We start from the raw sequence: 23,355 nt of genomic DNA on the forward strand, positions 1-23,355 counted from the left end.
CCAAATATAGCACACAGTGAATTACATTATTTTATTTAATCCTATCAGTAAATAGAAGTAGTAGAAATGACTGTTTCCATTTTTAGAGGAAAAAAAACCCAGGAGGATCAGAGGCATTAAGTAACTTGCTCAGGTTATGTGGTAGTTAGTATGAATCCAAATCAAGACTCAACCACTGATCTTAATGATGCTTTATGAGCTGGTTGAGTAGAAAGGGACCCACCACTGGGCCTGGACCCCGGCCCCAATCCCCTAATCTCCATCTTCTCTAAATTAAACCCTGAATGGCCTTGCTCTTACACATAACTCTCAGGGCTACACAAGTAAGGATTCCCAAATGTCTACACTGAGTACTGTCTACACAGTCTGCCCTGGATGCTCCTCATCTTCTTCAGTTAAGCTTTATCACTGGGTTAGCCAGATGCATAATTTTGAGCAATAATTTAATGTGCCAACGATGGCCGATTTATCAGGTTGGCAATTTGAGATGGGCAGGGAAAATCTATGGAGATATCTGTTCTTGGGTAGAGGTTTCCTAAGTGAAATCAACTGTCTTCAGGGTTGGCAGGTACAGATGCTAGAGCGCGTCCTTGAGAACAGTCTGCTACCCATGCCCACAGACTTTGGTATCTTTGCCACTGTAAGCCCATATTCTGGGTGCAGAGACCTAAGAGGAGCAGTGGATATTTTCCACAGCATAACAGCACATGGAGAAAACAGACTGGGAAGAAAGTATTGGACTTGAACACTTTCAGAGAAGCTAGGAACAGTCAGGTCACCTAAAAGATGGCTGGCCAACAGATCTGGAGAAGATGTGAGAAGCCCTGCAGGTCATGTCTTGCGTTAGAACACAAAGGATGATAATGGTCATTTCCCATGCGAGGCATTCAAAGCTAGGCAAATGCAGGAGTTAGCAAAACCCTTAGACACATTTCCGCTCATGAAGGACCTCGTGCTTGTAACTTACTTGACCCACCACGTGGAGGGGAACAACAGATGCCCACGGTTGTGGCAGCTGTTGTGACACTCCAGCTGTGACTCAATCCTGGCACCCAAGCAAGAAGCATATTAAAGCTGAAGAATTATAGCAAAGGGAACAGGGGAAAGGATTAAGGAGAACAGAGACGCTGATGTATAAGCACAATTAGCGTATCCAATGCCAAGATGTCTTCCAAGCCCCCCACTCTTGCCAACAAGCTTTGTCTGGTATCAAGGAAGACAGGGAAAGCGAAGACTGGAAGTCAAGAGTCTCCTCTTGGGCCCTGTACTAAGTGCCATGGCTCTTATTTCTCCCTCTTAAAAAATTATTATAATTCAATTATTTTTTTCTGGAAGTAATCAAGCACAAAATCTGGAGAAGAGGCCTGGTCAGTGAGGGCAATCTCTGAGTGAGACACTGACGTTCTCATTAGGGCAGGCTTCCTTCAACTACCAGCTCCACCATCAGCAGCATATTGTCTTTGGCTAATTGCACTTTTGCAGGCAAAGCCATTGTAAAGTCTTCAAATGCTTCCCATCCTTAATTTAAAAAAAAAAAAAAAAAGTTGCCCTGTTCTGCCTCCTTCCTCCCTGGCATCCCACCCACCCAGTCCACACGATGTCAGCTTTGTTCTTCTGGTTTTCCACAATTTCTCTCCTGTACTTGGGTTTTGAGGGGGAGGTGATGAGGTTGACTAGAGAACCTGGCACCTGTAACTCGATTTCGTCACTAGCTGTCCACGGCAGACTTTGTTCCTGGCCGGATGCTAGTCACAGCCACAGGACCTGTGGGCTCACCAGCCAAAGACGGGCCTGAATTCCAGCCACCCCCGCCCTCCTCCCTTCTCCCCGGGCAAAGTAACAAAAGGCCCAACTCTGCTCCAATTTTGATTTACTGATCAGTGGCTGGATCAGACAGTGTGAATCTGCAGGTCAGCTTGATCTGGCCAGAGACGCTCAGGATACAAAGACAGTCAGTCGTTCTTGCTTCCAAGGCAACTGATGAGACAGACATCATCCTTCCAGACAATGCATTATTCTGTACCTGGGGCGGGCATGTGTTGCTGACCCCATGAGGGCCATTCCCAGCCAACCAGCAGCATCATTATGATTTAATTCAGATCACAGCGTTCAGGGGATTTCATTTTTCTACTTTTTAATAGAGGTGATTTATTTTTTCTATTCTTAAGATTCAGTGTTATTGTAAGAGAGAGAGGGAGAGAGAGAGAGAAAGGGGAGGGTGGAGAGGATGAAGGAGGAGAGGAAGGGAGAAAGGGGAGACAGGCCTGGGGTAACAGGGGGTGTCTACGCCTCTCCCTGGGCCTTTGCCCTCTCCTTCCCCTCACACGTCCTCCCTCACCCTACCTCTGCCTGAGCCCCACCAGAAGTCCCTCTCCTTCCCGAAATCAACTCTGGTTTCCAATGCTCAGATATGTTGTTTTCTTCCACTCCTGAAGCACATGTGGGCATTTCTTAATTAATCTTTAATCTGTAATTCTGCTGTGTCCTCTATCACAGCTCTGACTACACCTACAGGTAAAGACTCGGGTTTAAAAACTTTTACAGACTCGGCCTCAGCATAGACAATGCACTGCTTGATTAATTATAGGGAGGCTGGCTTGGCCAGGTTGATAAAACACATGCAGCTGGCGTGGCCGGGTTGATAAAGCCCAAATAGCACGCCTTCCGTGCTGTTTGTGGGCTCAGACTTAAGGTCTCCATTGGGAAACCCATCTTCAGTCCTGTCCGCAGACTCCGCAGCCAGTCCTGAGATGTTCTCTCGTCTGCAGAGCCTCCTGGGAAGAAGCTAACTACAGCAGGATGTCAGCTTCCTTACCCACAAGGATGTTCAGATGGGAGGTCCATGCTACAGATCCATCACTCAGAGGATATTAGCTGTGCTTTCAGAAAGCACGATGGCTTATACTTATCCAAACTCGTTCCTGCTCGCACCTCTTTGCACCATTAGCAAGATGCTGTGAGATGCCAGGGGCCTCACTTACATCGACAGGGATTTTTTTCTGGTAAGACTAACTGGCCTGTATTTTGTATCTGACTTTCTTGCTGAACTCCACAGAACTCCTCATGAATAGAGTCTCATCACCAGAGAAGTTGAAGAAATTTGTCACTACGTGTTTTTTTTATTATTGAGATAACTTGACATACAACATTATATTAGTTTCAGGTGTACAACATAATGATTTTTGTATATACCAGAAAATGATCACCACATTAAGTCCAGTTATAAAACATCTATCCTGACCATTGGAAGAACCCATGCTACGTGCTTTACAAAGGGAATGGCATAAAGCAAAGTCCCTTCTCCTGGAAAAGAACGCTTTAATTTTTGTTTTTGTTAATATATGCGTTATCTGTATTTATGTATGCACATATATTTACATTTATATTTCTCTTTCTGCAGAGTGACTGTAGGTAAGATGGAGAAACTCTCGTTAACTCCATTCTGTAGTGCAGAAACTACATCCAACTAAGCAAGAGGGAAATACACACTATCAGGACCAGTACATCCCAACAGTTAGTTTTCTCTGCCACCACACCATGAAAATGCAGGCTACAAACTGTGTAGACCCCACAGGCACATCCAGCACCAGCTGTAACTCTAGTGTTTTTTCTCTCTGTCAAGAAACAAGACCAGACAGCAAGCTGAGTGAGAATGACCTTATTATGGGGCATTTATAATGCAGACTCCACTCTGATGGAGAAAATGAAACCAGTTCTAAATCTCGGCACTTTATCTATTATTAGCATCAAATTCAGTTGCCACACTTTACAGTTGATGGGACATGGCTCTGTGGCCCAGAACGGCAGAGGTGTGAACCCAGACACCCAGGGCAAGAAAGACAAGGAGCCCTTTGCTTTTCCCAGAGGCAGGGTCTGGTCCTGGAAGAGGCCCTCTAAATTTCTAACACTAGGGGGCACCACCCCAGTCTTTAAGCAGTGCTAAGAACACTCAAAACTGAAGTCCTCACTCAAAATTATCCACAGTGATTCTGCTCAGTATCAATTAAAAACCAATCTTTTTTCTGTGTTTTTTTTTGGGGGGGGGGATTTTTAATTTATTTGACACAAAGAGAGAAAGCCCATGCAGGCAAGGCAGCAGGCAGAGGGAGAGAGAGAAGCAGGAAGCCCAATGTGGGGCTCGATCCCAGGACCTTGGCATCATAACCTAGTCAAAGGCAGATGCTTAACCCACTGAGCCACCTAAGCGCCCCTTAAAACCCAATCTTAAAAGATTCAGTAGATGATGACTGATAGACAGAGATGGCCGTGTGACCCGGGCAACTCTGGTGGGTGGAAGGAGGGTCTTCTCTAAGCTTCCTGCTCCAGCATTATGTGAAGGAAATAAGGGAAGTGATGGTTTAGTGGGTGGAAGGAGCTATAACAATCAGAGAAGAGACTTGAATAAAATATTCCCCTGAAGGTCTTGCAAGCCAAGTGCAGGTGTGCTGACCGCCCACCGGCCCCTGTCCCCAACAGTGCCACTTACCAGTCATTTAGCCTTTGCACCAACCTTTGGGCCTCAGCTTTCTCTTTGTCAGAAAAGCTCTCACTTAGTCTTCCTCACACAGTTGGCCATTCACTCCCAAAATCCCTTCTGGCCTTCCAGCAAAGGCCAGACGCTCTGCTTGGATACAGAGATGTGGAACATCCCGCCTGTTCCCCTACTCTCCAGCAGGAAGTTCACAGTTGGAGAGAGTGACGTCCTCACCACAGATGATGAGGACCACGGCGGGAGCATGAGCACGGGATGGTGCAGCACCAGTCAACCCTGCCTAGAGGGGAGAGGGTCAGGACATCTCCCAGGGATGTCACGGGCAAATGTCACAGAGTAATTGGAAGTGACCCCACTCAGAGGGGAGGAAAGACATTTTATGCCAGAAGTAAAACATTCATGAAATCATAGAAGTCTGACACAGCAAGGGAGATGGATCTGGGCAAGCTGGCTTGGCTGGTCAGCATGGCTAGGACAGAGTGGAAACTCAGCTGTGGTGGGAGATGAGGGCAGGTCATGAGAGGTTTAACTGGGAGCAGACCCTTCAGAGCTGGCATTTCACCAGCAAGATGAGACTGTCCAAGCTGCACTTGATCAGGAACAGCCTGGAGGAGGTGGGAGAGAAGTTCTGAGAGGAACAGGCCATGTGGATGGGTGAGAGGAGATAGGGGCCTCTCCTGCCAGGAGCAGTCAGGGGTTGGGGGGAAGCACAGAAGGATTCCAGTGACATTGGGAAAATAAAATTAGCATAAGTTGGGGCTGGACTAAATTTGTGAGGAGAGAGGGAGGAGAGGGGACTTAGCCTGGGACATGGTGTTGGTGGTCTTTGCACCACGGGAGGTAGTAAGAGGTGGTCAGGGCAGTGGGGAAGACAGATGATGCATTTCACTTGACCATCTTGTTTGAAGTGCACGTGGAACACCCAGACAGATATGTAGGTCAGAAGCTGGTGGGAGAGATGCCAAGGCTGAGGACAGAGACAGTTATAAGGACCAAGTGAAAAAAACATGATACAAACAAATTCTACTCATTTCACAAACACCAACTGGGGATGTTCCATGTGTGAAGTGTGGTGCTGGTAGCTGTAAGAAATATAAAGATGAATCAGACTCAAACCAGATCCTGCCATTTAGGAATCTGGAGTCTAGTAGGGAAGAAAAGACTCATCAGAATTGCTTTTGGATGGAAACAGATGCTACCCATAAGAGAGGCTCAGAGAAGAGGCCACAGGAAACCAAGGGGAAGGCATGGTCTCTAGAGGAAAGATGCAAAGAGGGGGCCAGGTGGACACATCTGAAATAAGACCTGAAAGAGAGGTAAGACTTGAATGCATACACATGGAGGAGAGGAGGGGGACAGAAAAGGACAATGCCACAGTCATGGCAGGTACAGGGACAGTGAGTAAGTGGGCACAGAAAAGAGGATCTGGCCCAATAAGCATGACTAGGAAGACTGAGATCTTTCTGCGCCCAAATAATAAAATGCACTATTTGTGTAGATGATTCTCCAGTAAAATAACTATTTTTTGCCTTTTGGCTGTTCTTTCTCTGCAACCCTAGTGATCTGGAAGGCTATCAGCTGGGTGAAGCAGCATTTGACACAGCCACTAGTAAAAATTTCTAGATGCAGAAACAGCCCTTTAAAGGCACTCAAAGTATCACACAGGAAGAGTTATACAGTCCACTTCCCACTCCAACTTTTTTCATTAGATGAAATCAGGTGAAAATGAACATCAGATGCAAGTCTGGTCAAAGAGGCAACGGAACCCACAAAGGGCATGCAGAAGAGGAAGCAAGGAGAGGAAGACAGCGAGTCTGTGGTACCTCAGAGACCAGAAACGACCTTTCATTCCCTGGAGACAAATAGTGCTGGACTTGTCCTCACCCTTGTCCAGACGCCATCCTGAGAAGTGGCAGGGCCCACGTGGAAGCCAAGTTTGCCAGGTACCCTGAAGGGCCTGGAACTGTTATCTGGAGCAAGGTAGACCCCACTATCCTGGTGAGAATTTTCCTTCCCAAGCAGACCTTTCTCTCTAAGACACAACAGCTGTCCTGAGAACACAGGACACAGGGCAACTGAAGCAATCAGGTAAGGAGGATATGTAAAGCCACAGATTCGGCTGCACTTGCCAGAATCACTCCACCTCCAGCTCCACTGCGGTCATTCATTTTGGGTAGAAGGAGGAACGTCCTCTTAGACTGCTCAAAGTGTTCCAGAGGTGATGGTACAGAGGCACCGAATCCCCCAAGCTGAAGGTTATGGGCCCTTCACAGGATATGCTCCCTCATGTGGTCCAGGGGCCACTCCACCCTGTGGCCAACCCCAGGAGGCTCCTGGGCACTTCCGATGGCTCAGGTGGGGGCATGTCCCGGGGGGCTCCATGGAGACTGTGAGGAGCAGAGCTGGCTGAGGACAAGCCTGGGCCAGCAGCTTGGCAAATCCCAGGATACCTGGTAAGAGGCCCCCCTGGGCCACAGGAAAAGGCTCACAGCCACCAAACTCCTTTCAGCAGGTCAGGATGTTGGGAAGGGACAGCTCTCTCCCAGGACAGAACGGCCTCCGTTCAACCCTGCCTATAGGCACACGAGCCCACCATTGTCCCCACAGACCATCGTCTCATGTTCATGAAGGGAAAAAAGGAAAGCAGAGTTGCTGCAGGGGACAGAATAGAGTTTCTCTGCATATTTCTCTGAAGTCGGTTTTAACCAGGGGTTGCTAGTGTCCCATACGTCCTTCACTTTCATATTTCTGGAATGTCAGAGGTGGAAGCAACTCGCAAGTTCATCCAGCCTGGGGTTCCCAAGGCACAGTGCCCACAGCCCATCCCTGCTCCTGGCTGATGCCACGCCAACCAATGGCTGGTAGGGGTTTTTAAAATTGTATTATTGTATAAAATAATATTTTTCCTAACCTGTACTGTAATAATTAATGGTAATGTCAAACCCATGATTTTATTGGCATTTTCATCTAAGGATAAAATGAGTTCAAACTGGAAAAGCGTCAATGTAAATAAAAATATTCAGAAAATACAAGTAGAGTTTGGAAAAAAAATATATGGCGTAAGTAGAATGCCTTATGTTTTGAGAATGCTCATTTACAGTTGAGGAAACATTCTGGAAGGTGAAGACGTTTCTCTGCAGTTTTACAGACTTTTGTGGGGAAAAGGCCTATCACAAAAGCCTCCTGACTCCTAATCCAGTGCTCTCCTTGTCTCCCTGGCCCAGTATTTATCACTGTTAAGGGAAGAAGAGGAAATGCAGCCTGGATGAGTGCAGCCCAGTTGAATCACTGTGCTCCGGAAATTGTGAGCAGAGCCCTGGCTGGGACATGTTGGTGCTGCCCATCCCCACCACAGGTGAAGTCCAAGGGAGGCAGTCGTGCCCAGGACAGGCTGGAGCTCTCGGGTGCTGAGGCCACTGGCTCTGATCAGCAGACCCCAGATGCGGCCAGCTCAAAGCCCAGGGACGGTGACCTGGCTCCATGACATTTAAAATGGAATAAAGAGAATAAAAAGAATCAAATGGAATGCTTTAACCTCACTGTTGGGATGCAGAACCCTCCTGCGTTTGCTCTGTGTGGCAGCTTACCTCCCTTCGTAAGGATGTGTCTCAGTTCCAGAAATGTCAGATTCTGACATCCTCGCTCTTATACGTCCCAAATGCTCATATGTATTAGCCCCAAGCCTTTCATCTTCTTGCTCAGACAAGATATAAGAAGGGAGGAAACAAAGAGTTGAGCCCTTTATCAAACACCTGGTGTCTGATCCTATGTCTTCTTTATGGTGGTTTTGGGAGCAGCAGAACACCCCTTAAGTTCACCTTAAGCAAACCTTAGCATTGGAAGCCATGCCCAGAAGTCCCAGATACCGCTCCATGAAGCACCCACTGCTGTCAGCCACAGTTCAATATATCAATTAACTGAGCATCTGATTCTCCCAAGTTAGAAGGCTACTTGACTCATCTCTTGCTATTCACGGATGTCAGCAGCAGTGACAGAGGTATCGGGAGGATCATAAATAGTAAGGCAGCAGCAGGAAGCCTCCTGACCTCCTCAGATGTGCCATGGAGACTCCTGTGCAGCCTGCAGGAGAGCTTCTGACATCCGCCTCTCATGGAGGCAAGACTTCCAATGAACTTGAGCATGTACTTGACAGGGTATGCAATAAGGTGGTTTTATGACATGAGGTCTTAAAATGCCTCGTCCACCTTCAGCCTCATAAGCAAGGCAGGCAGCCACCACTAACTCTTAAAGTCCTTACATATCACAAACCAAATGTATCGTGACATGTCTGGAAGCATAATCTACTTCTCTGCGTGCGTGTACACTTAAATTAGGTATTTCAGTCTAAGGGGCTGTTTTAACATAGCTAAACATTTCACAAAAGTCTGCTGTGTATGTCAAAATCGAAACCAAGCAGGAGCCATCAGCTTCACAGGGAAGAAAAAAAAATTGCACACTTCCTAATCGGTATCTTGTTTATAATTCTCTTGTCAAGTCTAAGCATATTTTTGTTTTCATCAACTTTGTCTTTGCTAAACCCATCAATACTCTCAGGAGAGGCAACTATGCTTGCATTTCACCTGAATTTGTGCCTTGAATTTGTAGCAACAATCTTTGTCAATGCCTGCTTTAAGTGACAATAATAATCAATCTATAGGAGTCTGACTTAAACTAGCAGACTATTATCTTTCAGTCTGCAAATGGGGCCTTATCACTTCTGCCAAGTTGTTAAGATTTAAGTCTCTGTTTAAGATCCGTAGGTAAAAGAAATGTACTAGATCAGGATCAGCAAATGATGGCCTATAGGCCAAATGGGGCCCACTGCTTGTTTTGTAAATAAAGCTTTATTGGAACACAGACACATTTATCCATTTACTTATTGTAAATGGCTACCTGGGCACTACAATGGCAAGAGTTGGGTAGTTGCAACAGAGTTCATATGGCTTACAAAGCTGAAATATTTATCATTTGGCCCTTCACAGACCCCCGGCCTAACTTCCTGCCATTATCCATGGGCACATGGCTCTGTGGGCACATGGCTGACAACATCTACTACACCCAACGCTACTCTGTCTTCACTAAGCTTTCGGAATAAGAACTCTGAGTCTCTCCATCGATCGTGGCTGTGAAGGTCACCTACCAGTCTAAGCCTCCTTCTCTCTGTCGTGAATGCAACAACCATCTTTGTATGTGTAGATACCTGAGCAGAAAAATAATTCCCATAATGACATCATTTGGTTTAATTAAAAAAATAAATAAATTAGTGAAGTTCTTCCAGGGAAGTTTGGAGCTGGGATTAGCATCCCAAACCATAGGAAAGTTGCTAGGAAACCCTGTAAACAATGAAACAAAAGTGGCTTTACAATGCCCTAGATGTACAGGACCACGTCCCAGCTTCGTCACTGGCCTGCTCTGTTGCCCTGAGGTCTTTAATTGCCCCAGTCCTGTCCCTGAGCACGACTCCTCTAGGACTCCTGTAAAAGGTTGCTATGATCCCAGCTGCTTTTCTGGCTCTCTAAGGCAGTGGGCCCCCGGGTAACACACTGCACACAGAATTGTTACAGGCAGCTTGCATGACACCCCAAGAGTTTACCTGGTGAATATTTACTGGGCCCTTCCCATGGGTCAAGCACCATAGGAAGTGCTTAGTAAGAATCATCTCATTTAGTCATCAAAACAGCTTCCAGAATCTATTATCATTCTTACTGTATAAATAAGCAAAGTGAGTTTAGTGAGATTTAAACAATTTTCCCAAGGACACAAGAAAATCTGGTAAGTGGTAGAGCTAGGACTTAAGCTGGTCTCTCTGACATCGAAGCCTTGCTATAAACTCCCGTCCTATAGTTCAATATCACGGGATTTACAGTCTTCACTGGCTTCTTGGCTTCTCAATGACCTTTGTTCAGAGTCAACCCCAGGCTTCTTTGCAATGCTTAATCCCTTTGATCAGTACAAATCTTCACCTTTTGAAGTGGCTCAGAGATTCCACCATGATGACACTTTGCCCAGTTCTCTATGCTTTCCTAATTTTCATCAAGTGAAGGGGTTTCTACTGTGCCAGCTAAAAGAAGCAAAATTATTCCATTGCCTGGAAAATTGGAGAAACTGGTTGACCCTGATGCCACCCAGCAACATAATCCTAGCAGAATGCAGTCTGGAGTCAGATACACTTGTCTTGAATCCTGGTTTCATCTGTATGACCTTGGATTGGTGATTTACTTTCTCTAAGTCTCAGTGTTCACATCTGAAAAGTGGGTATCTATTTCACAAGGTTATTATGGGAGTTGATTGATATGATGCACAACAATGATCCCATTCATAGTCTGGGACATAGTAGGTGAAGTACGAGCTTCATTACTATGAGTTTTACCAGTTCTTCATATCGATTTAGACCTCACAGAGATTATAACTCTTGCTTTCAAAAGGATCTTCAGGGACTTTTGGAAGTAAGTACTTAAAAGTAATTTGTTGGCTTCTATATCAAGTGAGCTAAATTGCTGAACAGAGTATTACATCATGTTGTTAAAAAATAGTATCCTTGTGAAAATGTGGCCTCTTAGCTATTTTTCTTGCTGTCTGGAGAAATGGGGGCAACTTTAAGGCCCCTATGAGCTTCAGGAAAGAGAAGAATAAAATTGTAAAGAGGATGTAAAAAATGTACAGAAATGGAAAAGAACACTCCACCTAGACCCCAGTTCTGCCAAAGGCCATCCTCAAATATTAAGTGTTAATAATATGATTAAATATTCCTTGAAAGCAGAATGTTGTCTTATTAATTTTCTACTCTTTAGTAGATAGAATGTCTCTATATCTATAAATAAATCTAAGGAGATGTGTGTGTGTGTGTGTGTGTGTACCTGAAGCCTGAGAGATGCTGGTAAATAATTAATAGCTAAATGAATGAATGAGTTAATGACCCTTTTAAATCAATGATAGGTCAATAATGCTTTTAAAATGTTTTTTTTTTGTTGTTGTTGTTGTTGTTTCTAAAAACTTACTGCAAAATTGGGAAAGTATGTATATGAAGAAGCCTAAGTTTATTATTCTATGACTTTCACAATTTGAGAGTGGTAAGTCCCTAACTGCTTTCTTCCCTTCCCTGCCAATAAGCCTGCTGCTGCCAGCTGTGAGGTGGTGTGGCTGAAGCCAAGGTTAGCAGGTGGGTGTAGCCAAGTTGAACCGATTCTGAGCTTCTGGGCTTAGCTACCTGATGTAGCCACAGGAAGAACAATCTATATTCTACCTTGGTTGTGAGTCCTAGTGCTCATAGAGTTATTAGTCTGGAAGCAGCAATGGGGAAAAGTGTCAGAGGAGTCTCAGCAGTCAAAAATAGACAAGACAACAGAAGCTGGTAAGAGGACTTGTAATAAATACACACTGGGCACTCAGTATTGTCCAAAATATGAGCTGGGTGCTTCTTGGCATATAGAGTCTAGACTCCGCCAACTACCTCAATTTAGACCCTGGATCTATAAAATAACTGTTTAACTTTAGGTGAGTTACTTTGCTTGTCTGGCCCTCAGTCCTATCATGTGTAAAATGGGATCATAACAAGGCCTAACCTCATGGTGCTATGATGAAAACAAAAAAATAAGGTGATATATACTAAAAGTACTTAAGAGTAGTGTCTGGCACTTGGTACATACAAAATAAATAAAACTACAATGATGAAGATGGTGGTGGTGATATGGTGATGATGATGATGATGATGATGACGATGACAACGGCATATTTCACTCCTCCATGCATCTCTACAAGTATATGCCTACTGTATTGAACAAGTAAATCATGGAATCATGGCTTCTCAGACTCTGCTAAAGAAAGTGGTTCTGAGCTGGGCCTGGAGCAGAGTTAGTCATGTCCTGTGCCACCTAAGCCAACCTCCCCATAACTATAGCCAATAGGAGAAGGTTAGGGTTATATCCTCCTATGGGATAACTTGATTAGGAAGAGCTCTGAACAAACAGGAACTACAGTCACTAGCTGGTCCCTCTGCTTGTCTCCCTAAGGAGTCAGAATTAAGTGGAGGAAAGCAGGGAATCTGGCTGCTTCACACAAAGCTGGAAACACTGTAAAGCTGCAAGGATCAGGGGGGTGAGGTGATTTGATGAGTAAATGGACAGTACAAACATTTAAGAGCATCAACATGGGAATGAGATATATAGAATAGACTGGACAAATGAGCTAATTCACGGCAACAGGAGCAATGAAAATGGACTCCAAAGAGCCAAACCACAAACTGCTAAGGCTGGGGGCTGACAGATGATTTGGATCCCCCACACAACCTTCCAGCTCCAGGCTTTGTGAAATTCTGCTCTGGGGATTTTTTCTTTTTTTAATCAAGATGATTCCTGTCTATCTTACCTCTGTGTGAATTTTTAGTCAGACTCCATTACAGAGAAGGCCCGAGTGGATTTCCATTCTCTGAAACTAAAAAGCCTAAGCAGTGAATGTATCCATTTCACAGATTAAGTAGAAAGCTTCCAGAAAGGTCAGCAGATTACCTGAAGTGTTAAAGCCAGGTTCTAGAGTTCATCTTCCAAACCAAAGCCCACGGTTTCTTTCTTGCACACCTCAGCTCCCACTCTACAGGAATATGGGAGGGCAGCCAGACCTTGCAAAAAGCTGAACGACTGGAATGGTTGATGGACTCACATGTTCCTTATGTGCCAAACCGTGGTGCCAGGTGGGGAGGTTTATAAACCAACCTTCCCTCAGCACTTGGGATAGACCCCCAAATGGGCCCCGGCAGGTCATCTTTTGCGCATCAGTCTGCCAGAAACAATCCAAGAGCAAGGAGGTTTCGTTTGTAGGGATCTTGCTGATTATTTTAGGAACTGCCCATCATTTTTGTAATGGAAAGCCAAGTACACAGCCATGGCTTTGGAAAGGGGTGGGGGTGGCCAATAAGTCAGTCCTGCCCCATGATGGATGGCTTGAATTGCATAGGAAAGTTCTTTAGACTGAATCGATTATTACTCTAGTTCTAGCCTTTGTGGTAATACAAGAGATGTTTCAACTGTTCCATTTCCTTCTGAAGATCAGAAAGATTGGCCCTGATAAATCAGGCATCCTCAGTTGAACTAAGCAAATAATAAAAATTGACAATAAAGATGTAAAAGTGACCCCCATTAATGAATTTGCTAATGAACTTTTGTAACAGATCAGCTGAAGGCAAAAGAAATGGACAGAAAAAGCACCTAGCTCTCCTGTGCCCATAGACAATTAACTGACGGCCTTGGTGGCACAGAGCAATGACTGTGCTTAGCACTGCCCTTCCATGTCCATAGACATAGAGCTTGAGGAGTGCAGCAAAGATCATTTTAAGCAAAGTCACAGGTGATGTGCAGGCAGCTGAACAGAACCTGAGCAAGGATGCACAGGTGAGAACAAGGATGGGGCCTCTGGCACAAAATTGTCTATGGTCCCAGAAACACAATCCCAGAGGCTCCCACAAGTATGTTCCTCAGGTTTTGTACTGACTCGGCCCAAGTGTTACATCCCCAGAACGGAACCTCTCTGCAGTTCTCCTACTTCCTGGACACTGGGAATCCTCCCATGTAGCCACTCCTGTGGCCTCTTCTGCCTCTGAACCTGTTTTCTGCATTGTTTCTCCCAAAAGAAAACTGCGTTGAGTGCTCAGCTGGGGCTCCCAAAAACAAGGGACCTGGAAACACCCAGAGTGCCAGTAGTCAAGGGCAACAGGAACCTGCAGACACTGGCCAATAGGCTCTACACAGCCAGGGCGGGTGGTCTTGAGCAGCACTCAGCCTTCAGTGAAGGGCTCTAGTCATCGGGGAGATTGACAAACACTCAGAGATTCTTTTTCTTCCACAATTGTGAATTGTGCCTAAGAAGGGTTGAACTATGAAAGATTATCTACTGGTGGGAGTTATGACTGCAAAATATATACATCAAACTGAAGCATTTTTGAAAGGTTACTCACTGTGAAAAAATGTATTTAACCAACCTATATGCATCGAGGAAGTCTATTAACACTGCCATGTTTAATTACAAAGATGAAATATATAGATAATACATTAAAATGCTATTATGCACATTCAATTCTTTTGCATACTTTAAGAAGAAAAATGTGGATCATATGGTAAATTAGCAAAAGTACAATATGGAAATTTAAATCCACAGAGTCTGAATATCTAATGTAAAGTTGTATTAAAACCTGATCTTCTATGCGGTAAACAGTTTGCTTATAGCTGAAAAATTCTTTGACTTCTGGATTGAAATTCACACATCAATTTTCTTTTGATGACTTTGCTTTCACTTGTTCAAGAGTTTGCAAAAGAGTATCCCTGTGTACCTCAGTAGTTTTAAATGTCAATTATCTTGCAAAATTCAAAATAAATCTCTTCAGCCTAGTTTGAATCGTGCAGGAGGTTAAAACACATTGTTTGACCCTCAAAGCAATAATATAAGATTTCAGGAGGGAAAAAGTACCTCTTTGGAAAAAATAATTCAAAAATTTTAGGATGTGATTGAAAAATAAGAAAAGCAAAAGGTTTTTCAAAGTTTCAAATTGCCAAGTTCCCAACTGAGGTATTGGTTTTCTGCAAGCCCACAATTTTGCTGATGGTATATTTATAGTGGGCACAGTGTAAGAGAGGACTCACCAATTCTCATTCATGGAGTGTCATATGGATACAAAAACGGTTTTCCTTTGCCTTTCAGTCTCTCATTACTTATACTTTGTGTTTAAAACTAAACTTGGTAAATGCAAAATATAAAAATAAACAGTGGTCCCTGCATTGAGCAATATGGATGAGAAAAGTGTAAATACAAAATGAGAGGAATGTAAACCTGAAGGTTTTCATAGAACCATTAATTCCCTCTGCACATATTGGAAATATTTAGAATTACCAGTTAAGCTTTTAAATATACATTTTCTCAACAAGAGAGAAAAAGGTTGGGTGTATTCATGTTTTGATAATCACTTTAACTTTTCTCTTTTTCAAATTATGTTATTTGGATCCAAACAGAAAACCGCATCAGTATCGATCGTTAGAGTTAATGAAAAATAGCTCTGCTATTGTCATTTCATAACTAACAGGGTTTGGGTAATAAAATTTCATGTAAGTGCATTCTGCTGCCCAACAGTGTTACTAGTCAAAGGACTGCAAAATCTTCTGACATTTATAATGCTCTCTTTCCCGATGCCTCAAATGGCTGCCTACTTTACCTCCAAAGGATATAGTATAAAGGGTATCAGATAAAGTCTACCAGTCCCTCAGTCTCTTAAGAAGAAGTCATCAGAGATTCTAGGAGTGACGTCTTCAAACAGGATACCCTCAGGCTTGATTTCTGAGCTGAGGGCAGACACACAATTTCAGACTTTGAAATGTATCTACAATAGAATGTTAAGGATAGGAGAGGTGATGTGTGAGGGTGTCTGGCATGGAATGAGAATGGGGCAAGGGAAGGTGGCAAGCCGGGCTGGAGGAGACTCCACTGACCACATTGTCTTTGACAAGGATGGGAGGGAGTATTTATATCTTCACTTTACCTTGGTATTCCTGTTTTCTTACAGAAATCAAAGGCCTTCCTGAATTTTTCATGGAGATGTAGGCCTATCCACATAGAAGAGGTCAAACCACAAACACCAGACTTGCCTACACCTAGCCTTTGCCCATGCACTTTTAACCTCTCTCCCCTCTAGCTTAGTGAATATAACAGAATAAACTGAAGTAAAACTGAAGGAATAATCTCTTCCATTTTACTTGGAAGACAGAACATCATTGTTGGTCTGCCATGGGTGACCAGTAGCATATGAAGGAAAGATTTCAGAGACAGGTTGAAGGCTGACTTTTGTTCTCTTTCCATTTCAGTGCCCATGGTCCATTAATCCTTGCCCAGGAGGGCCTCAAAAAAAAAAAAAAAAAAAAAAAAAAAAAAAAAAAAAGCTTTAGTAACATAGGGATTCTCAAAGGGGTTGTTATATTTTAAGGGCACAGACTATGTCCTCAAATCCTTCAGCATCCTTGATTGGTGCATTTCTATCTTCATGGCCACCCACCCCCACAAACATGCATGCATGTGTGAATACACACGCACATGCATGCACATATGCACATATATAACAAACATGCACACACATATACTTCTCCAGAAAACTTACTGGAGTACATCATTCTGAGGACAGAAAGTAGGATCCTTGCTACAGTAAGATGCGAGGTGGCAACTAGGACCAGCTTTAGACTATCTTTCCATGGATCTTCACACTACTCCCCCAGCTCCCACCAACACACCTTCTGACACATTGACTGTCTTAACCACCTGTACTCAGGGTCTTTCTTTCAGACACAATGGCACCCAATATTAGTTCCTGGGAATCTCTATACACTTTTCTAAACCCTAAACATTTCTTTGGTGTGATGACTCATTCTTTGAAATGGTCTTAGACCAAAAGAAACAAAACAAAACAAAAACCATCCACGACAATGACTGTTTTCCGCAATGACGGGGAGATGTGAATGGCTGGTGAGAAGTCCACTGCTGTGCCTGTCTTTTCAATCAGACCATATCATAAATGTGAAGACAACGTGACCTCGAAGCCTGTCACTCCAGTCAATGCCAGCATTAATTCGGCTGATTTGCCTGGTCTTACCACTCTCTGGAAACTACAAGCTACATTAAAGAAGACAATGTTCCTGAGAGAGGAAATGCTAGTTTTTAATTAAGGATGTACAAGTAGTGTAACTGCCTTATTATAAACCTCAATTCATTTGTAAATGTGAGGCATAACAATCTCACTTACCTGCCGGCCTTCTAACACATCTACACACAGGCTTACCATTTGCTCTTCAAGGACTCTTTTCTCGACCATGTAGTTTAAAAATAAAGTAGCTTGTGTATATGTGGGTAATCTATCAAGCCAGTTATTCACAGGAACACCAGTTGAGGAAGCAGTGGAAGACTTACATTCTGAGATTTTGTCAGAGATTTTATGGAGAGAGTTCCAATGCCAAATATTTGGGTGATGGAAATTTTTATATATCTAAAATGTGCTCAGATTCTCTCAATCTGATACACACAAAACTAAATAGCATGTAGCACTGGTACCAAAGTAATAGATAAAGTTTAGACCAAGACCTAGATTGGTGTTCTGTGGAGTTTCATAAACATGAAGCAACCCACGCCTTCTGGTAATATGTCCCATGAAGTATCAGGCCAACCTCTCCAGCCTACTCTAGAAGCAAATGATGTATTGGTTTTACTAATATAATACTAATATATAAAATACACACCACAAGCGAAACAGGCATTTTCTATCTCGACCAGAAAATTCTTTCATTTCTTCCACAAATATTTATTAAGCCTTAACTATGTGAATACATTAAGTGCTAAGAATATGTTAGTGAACAAAGCACCACCAAACAAAATGCTTGCCGGTCGTTTTAGCACTTATTTTTGAGTGAGATTCTAAAACACAAGTTCCTAGAATTTTAGGAAGAATCTTCTAATTTTCTCATGGCCTCAAATTTCCGAATAGGGGAAAAGATGCTGATGGTGACATTCCGAGCTAGTCTACAGAGAAGGGCAAGTATGTATTGACATGCCCTTTGTTGTAAGAGGTGAGAAAGCCAAATGCTGACCTTCTCCCAGCCGGGAAAAGAGAGAAGAGGGCTTGGTAGCAGAGAGCAGCTGGGCAATTTAATCATTCAGCAGACATTTATGGAGCAACTGTTCTAAGATATTCTGATATGTTAGTTGAATAACCCCTTTCTAAGACAATCCACTACCCCCATCTGATATTGTCTCTTGTTTGTAAAAGTCACTCCATGTCTAGGCATGTTCCCAAAGAGAACAGCTGGGTAATGGCATAGAAATAATTGCAACTTTTACTTCACCATAGGCGGAGACATTTTCCACAAATGGGAAATTTACTTATTAACATGATCAATGATCATTGTGCAGTGGGTTTTGTAGAGCTGTGTCTATGGCCCCAAGGCTCTTAATGGCAGGATAACATAAGACACGGCCTGAGAGGCTAGAGCCACACTGCTCTTACCATGACAGAGATGTGCAGGATCCTCAGTTCCTCTTCTGCTGACTCATGCTGGGGTTCTTCAGTTGGGTCTTGTCCAGGAAGGCTGGGGGCACCATCTTGGTGATGAATGTGAAAAAGCAAAGTGCCATTCTCCAGCCACTGCTGCCTCCAGCGCACCAGAGGGATGTCTTCTGTGTTCCCTGAGATCTCTAGAGGACAAACACCAAAGGCACAGGTCAGACTTCTGACTGGACCACTCTGAGTCTTATTCCTCTTCTTCCTAGACAATGGTACCAATTTGCCAGCTGCAGTTAAAGACAATAAAGGGTTTCAGCTATAGTTAGGTCAGGTTTACTGCTGTTTCAAATCTCAAGGAAGGGAAGAGGCCCTGAGAAAAAGAGAATTATCCCCCATGGGTCTTTGCACCATAAGCTAGTGAGCTAGACTCTCACCCATTGAGAAAAACACCAAGGTGAAAATTCAAATTCTTCCCCATATTTCTAGGATCAATAGCATCCTTTACCCAGCACAGTTGGAATACCCTGATAACCCCTCGAGTAAGTACAAGGTTGTTTGCCTCTTATAAATTTGAAAATGTGAATTCCCTAGCAATTACTCTTAGACACCAGTGAATCTACCAAGGAGAGAGTTGGTAATTATCGTGCAGAGAACTGGGCACGTCCGGAGCAGTCCTGAGGTTACTGCCGAGCCACTGGGGCTGACAGGATATTTCTAAAACCACAATCATTTGCTGCAGAGCCCACTGGAGATGTGTGATACTTGCTGTGGCAGGTAATGTTTTAATTCCCTTTAATTTTTCTCTCATCTTTGCAGAGCAGAGGCGGTACACGGGGAGGAGGTGGTGAAGAAGTGGGTCCTTATCACAGACACAAGCACTCCCCTGCTCTCAGGGCTCTAGATCCAGGCACTAGACTATCATCAACAATTAATAACAAAGACCAAAACCCTGCTACATACTTCACACTGTGCTAAGGTGCTAAGCTGCTGTTACAGAAGCATGCTATTAAGAGTCTCTCTTGCTAACATTCCTAAGCAATATCATATTGGAGCTTTGAGACATCCCACCACAGAGAGACCCGATTAACCTAGCCTCTCCTAAACTTCATTTGTCCCCCATATCATTTTTTTTCCTTAACAACTGTTACCACCCTAGGGAACTAATATTCTGCTGAACACACTTTGGCAATGCATTGCTTTATAAAACTTCATTTTTTAAAAGGCATGTCGTCTTATCCCAAAATTTATCACCTTTGACCAAAAAAATAATTCCATAGATATAAAAAAGATTTAATAAGACACATTTAGAATAGTATTCTCATCAAGTACCACACCATAAAGAGGGAAGCAATTTTAAATATTTATGGAGTTTATAAATATCTTTCACTATTTGTAGGAGGGCACAAATTATGTTCTACTTTATTTATTTACTTATGTATTTATTCATTAATTTACTTAACAGATACACATTGGGCATGTATTATGCACCAGGCACTGTTCTAGGCACTGTGATACTAATTAAATGAGTCCCTCAACAAGTTCTCCAAAGCAACCCACCCTGAGTGAATGTGAATGTGGGAGGTGTTACATCGTGTGCATAATGACACCATGTGGAAATGCAGAAGGAAAGAGTGGGCTTGCCTATGTTGAGGGTGGAAGAAAGGGAAGAAAGTAGCCTTTCAAGATTTTTTATTTATTTATTCATGAGAGACAGAGAGAGGCAGAGACATAGGCAGAGGGAGAAGCAGGCTCCCTGAGGGAAGCCTAATGTGGGACTCTACTCCAGGACCCTGGGATCATGACCTGAGCCAAAGGCAGATGCTCAATCACTGAGCCACCCAGGGAAAGTAGCCTTTCAGAAGAAAATACTGGCATTGGGCCTGGAAGGGTGAGTGGATTTCCTTTTAACAGGTAGAGAAGTGGCAAGAAGACATTCAGACACTGATATGAGAACTAGAAGGAGGAGGAAAAAGAAGAATACTGGTTGGTCTTCTCAGGGTAAAGTCAGTGTCAAGAATTCATATGAGCCACAGATCCTTAGCCTATCCCTGAAAGACACAGATAGTATTCCCTACCCCTTCCAACCTCCAGCCCAGGGAGAAGAGTAAATGAGCATGAGTAGGATGACAAGGGGACAAGATGGTCAGAGCTCCCTTTCATCCTCGGCCCCTCACTCAATCACCTGGAACACTCAGGCATCCCAGTGGGAGGGCAGGCTGCCCACATGCTGGGAGAGTGACCGGTACAGGCAGCCAGGAAGTTGCCATGGGTGGAGGGTGTGAGAAGTGAAGCTCCCCTGCATCTGGGTCTTAGTTCTTCCATAGGCACAGCCCCATCTTTTGAGTGAGGCGGTAGGTGACACAGGCCTTCCCCCTAAGGAGGTGAAGAGAAACTCCCAGGTGGGCCTCCCAGCAGTCCAGGCACGGTCACTGCAAGTTCCCGTCACAAGCCCTTCCCAACCCCCAGTCAAGCCTTCACTTCTGAGCACCAAGAAGGTTCCTCCTGGGAAACACACCCCTCCCCCAAGTCCCTTCCCTCCACTGCAGTGGAAACCAATCTCCTCACCACGGACAGTAATCACGAGCACTAACAGCTCCTAATAGAGCACCAAACACCCTAATTAAATCACCCAGGGCAACACGTGTTCAGCCTCCTACCCACACCTGCTCTTCGCCAGCCCAGAATTAATTCCACACACGTTGGGTGGGTGCCACTTCAGCCCTTCCTGTAACTCTCTAGAAGGAATCTAGCACCTCGTAACTCTAAAGCGCTTAAACTGATTTTTTTTTAATTTCCCGAGAGACCCTCATCAAAAAGGCCAGGCTCATTATCTCTGTTTTAACTGTGGAAGCAAGGATGAGTCAACACTCAGACCAAGGTTATGCCAGCATGATACAAAACAGGGGATAAAACTTATCAAATCCCCTCCCCCCCAACCCACACCAGATGGCATGACCCATACGCAGGCACAGAGAGAAAAAGCACTTGAGTATGGAGTCCGTGTGGTCTTTTAGGAGTTTCTGTGCTGCAATATTTTAATTTGTTGTGCAAAGTCTTAGCATTCCATGACTTCTTTTTAAATTGAGATAGAGCTCACGTACCATAGCATTCGCCCTTTCAAAATATATTTGTATATTCACAAAGTTGTGCAGCTGTCACCACTCTAATTCCAGAATATCTTCATCAGCCCAGAGGGAAACCCATGCCTACTGGCAGTCCAGGATAATTTCTGAGGAGGAAGGCATTCTACTCTTGGGTTCTAGGAGTGTTGGTTCTTCTACCAAGGAAAGAACAGGTGTGTTGGGGGTATTGACAAAATGCTCCCTCGGGGAGGTGTGCTGAGAGCACAGAATCTCTCTGACCTTGGCTTCCAGGCCAGTGTTCTGAATCTCTTTGTGAGTTATTCATGCCCATCCCCATGGACAGTAGTATCCAGGTTCAGCCCAGGCCAGACTCATTGTAGAGGGTAAAGGGTGAAGGAAGGAGGGCACCATGCCTGTCCAGGAGGGCACCTGTCATTTTTGAAATTCAAGATGATTACAGAATCGGGCAGCCCAGGTAGCTCAGCAGTTTAGCACCGCCTTCAGCCCAGGGCCTGATCCTGGAGACCCAGGATCAAGTCCCAAGTCGGGCTCCCTGCATGGAGCCTGCTTTTCCCTCTGCTGTGTCTCTGCCTCTCTCTCTCTCACGCTCTGTGTCTCTCATGAATAAATAAATAAAATATTTTAAAAAGATTATTGCAGAATGATATCTTCTTCCTTGGCTTTTTTCCCTGACCTGGCAGGATCTGACACGGGAGGGCTAAAATGCTACACCAGGAACTTATTTACTTATGCCGTATCTGCCCTAGGTCAACCAATGAAAAACCACAGGACGCAGTAAATGTTTTGTGAATTGCATCGCCAAAGGGGCTGAGATCAGAGCTTGAAACATCATCATAATCACGATGGTCTAGATGTTCACAGAATATCTCAAGAAGCAATGCTCAGAAATTGCTTTACCAAGCCTTCCCTGAGACTTCCAAGAAGCACAGACGGGAGGTGACAGTTACTCTAGCACAAGGCTTCATGAGGTCTACAGATAAGGCGCACACAGAGCCTTTGCTACCATGTGCTAAAAAATCAAGTGCCAACAGAAATCTTCACAACCATTTCAAGATACCATGGGTGGGACGGGAGCCACAGCCACCATCACACTGTGGGACTGAGATCTCCAGAAAGGTAAGGCTGTCCTTACTTTTAGCATGTCCATTCTTCCCCTATACAATAGGTTTCACATCTCTCAGCACCTCCCAAATTCTGGGACTGCCTGGAATACACAAACACCAGGATGCCATTTATTCTTGTATACAACGAAGATTTTTGGAGCACACTCTATTTGCCACATTCAGCAAACTGTGCCAAATGGTCCCTGTTCTCAAGGAGCCTTTGATTTAGCAAGCAACTGAAGACATGGCCATGACTAAGTACTCTAAGCAGCATTAGCAGTGCTGAGTTGAGAGGGTGGCACCCAGCTGGACATAAACCCATAGGAAGGGCTATAATGGGAAGAGAGGCTGGAGGCGACTCCAGAGGAGGAGAACAATGTGTACAAAGAAACAGCAGGATGATGCCTATTGGCAGAATGGTGGAGTTTGTACAGAGGAATCACAGAGGACCCACTGAGGCTAGAAATGTAGATTGATGTCAACTGTGAAAGGTGTGAATGCTAGTTTAAGGAGTTCTAAGCTAATGGAAAGTCACCCATGGTTTTATTAAGCAGAGAAGCAAATGAGGCCACAATTTAGAAAGATCAAGACCCAGAAAGAGAGAAGCAGACCAACTGGACTCATCCCAGTCTCACA

At 44.1% G+C, this 23,355-nt stretch overlaps 1 protein-coding gene across 5 annotated transcripts in view; it reads right to left on the reverse strand.

Annotated features, from left to right (window-relative positions):
* ASTN1 (astrotactin 1) overlaps positions 1-23,355 on the reverse strand; it is a 299,188-nt gene that overhangs the window by 169,912 nt on the left and 105,921 nt on the right. For all 5 annotated transcript variants that reach the window (XM_072830739.1, XM_072830737.1, XM_072830738.1 and 2 more), the window contains exon 2: positions 18,516-18,703. In XM_072830739.1, the coding sequence (XP_072686840.1) occupies positions 18,516-18,703 (188 nt within the window). The remainder of the gene's footprint in view (positions 1-18,515; positions 18,704-23,355) is intronic.

The sequence above is a fragment of the Canis lupus genome, chromosome 6 (assembly GCF_048164855.1).
Source record: "Canis lupus baileyi chromosome 6, mCanLup2.hap1, whole genome shotgun sequence".
Classification (NCBI taxonomy): Eukaryota; Metazoa; Chordata; class Mammalia; order Carnivora; family Canidae; genus Canis; species Canis lupus.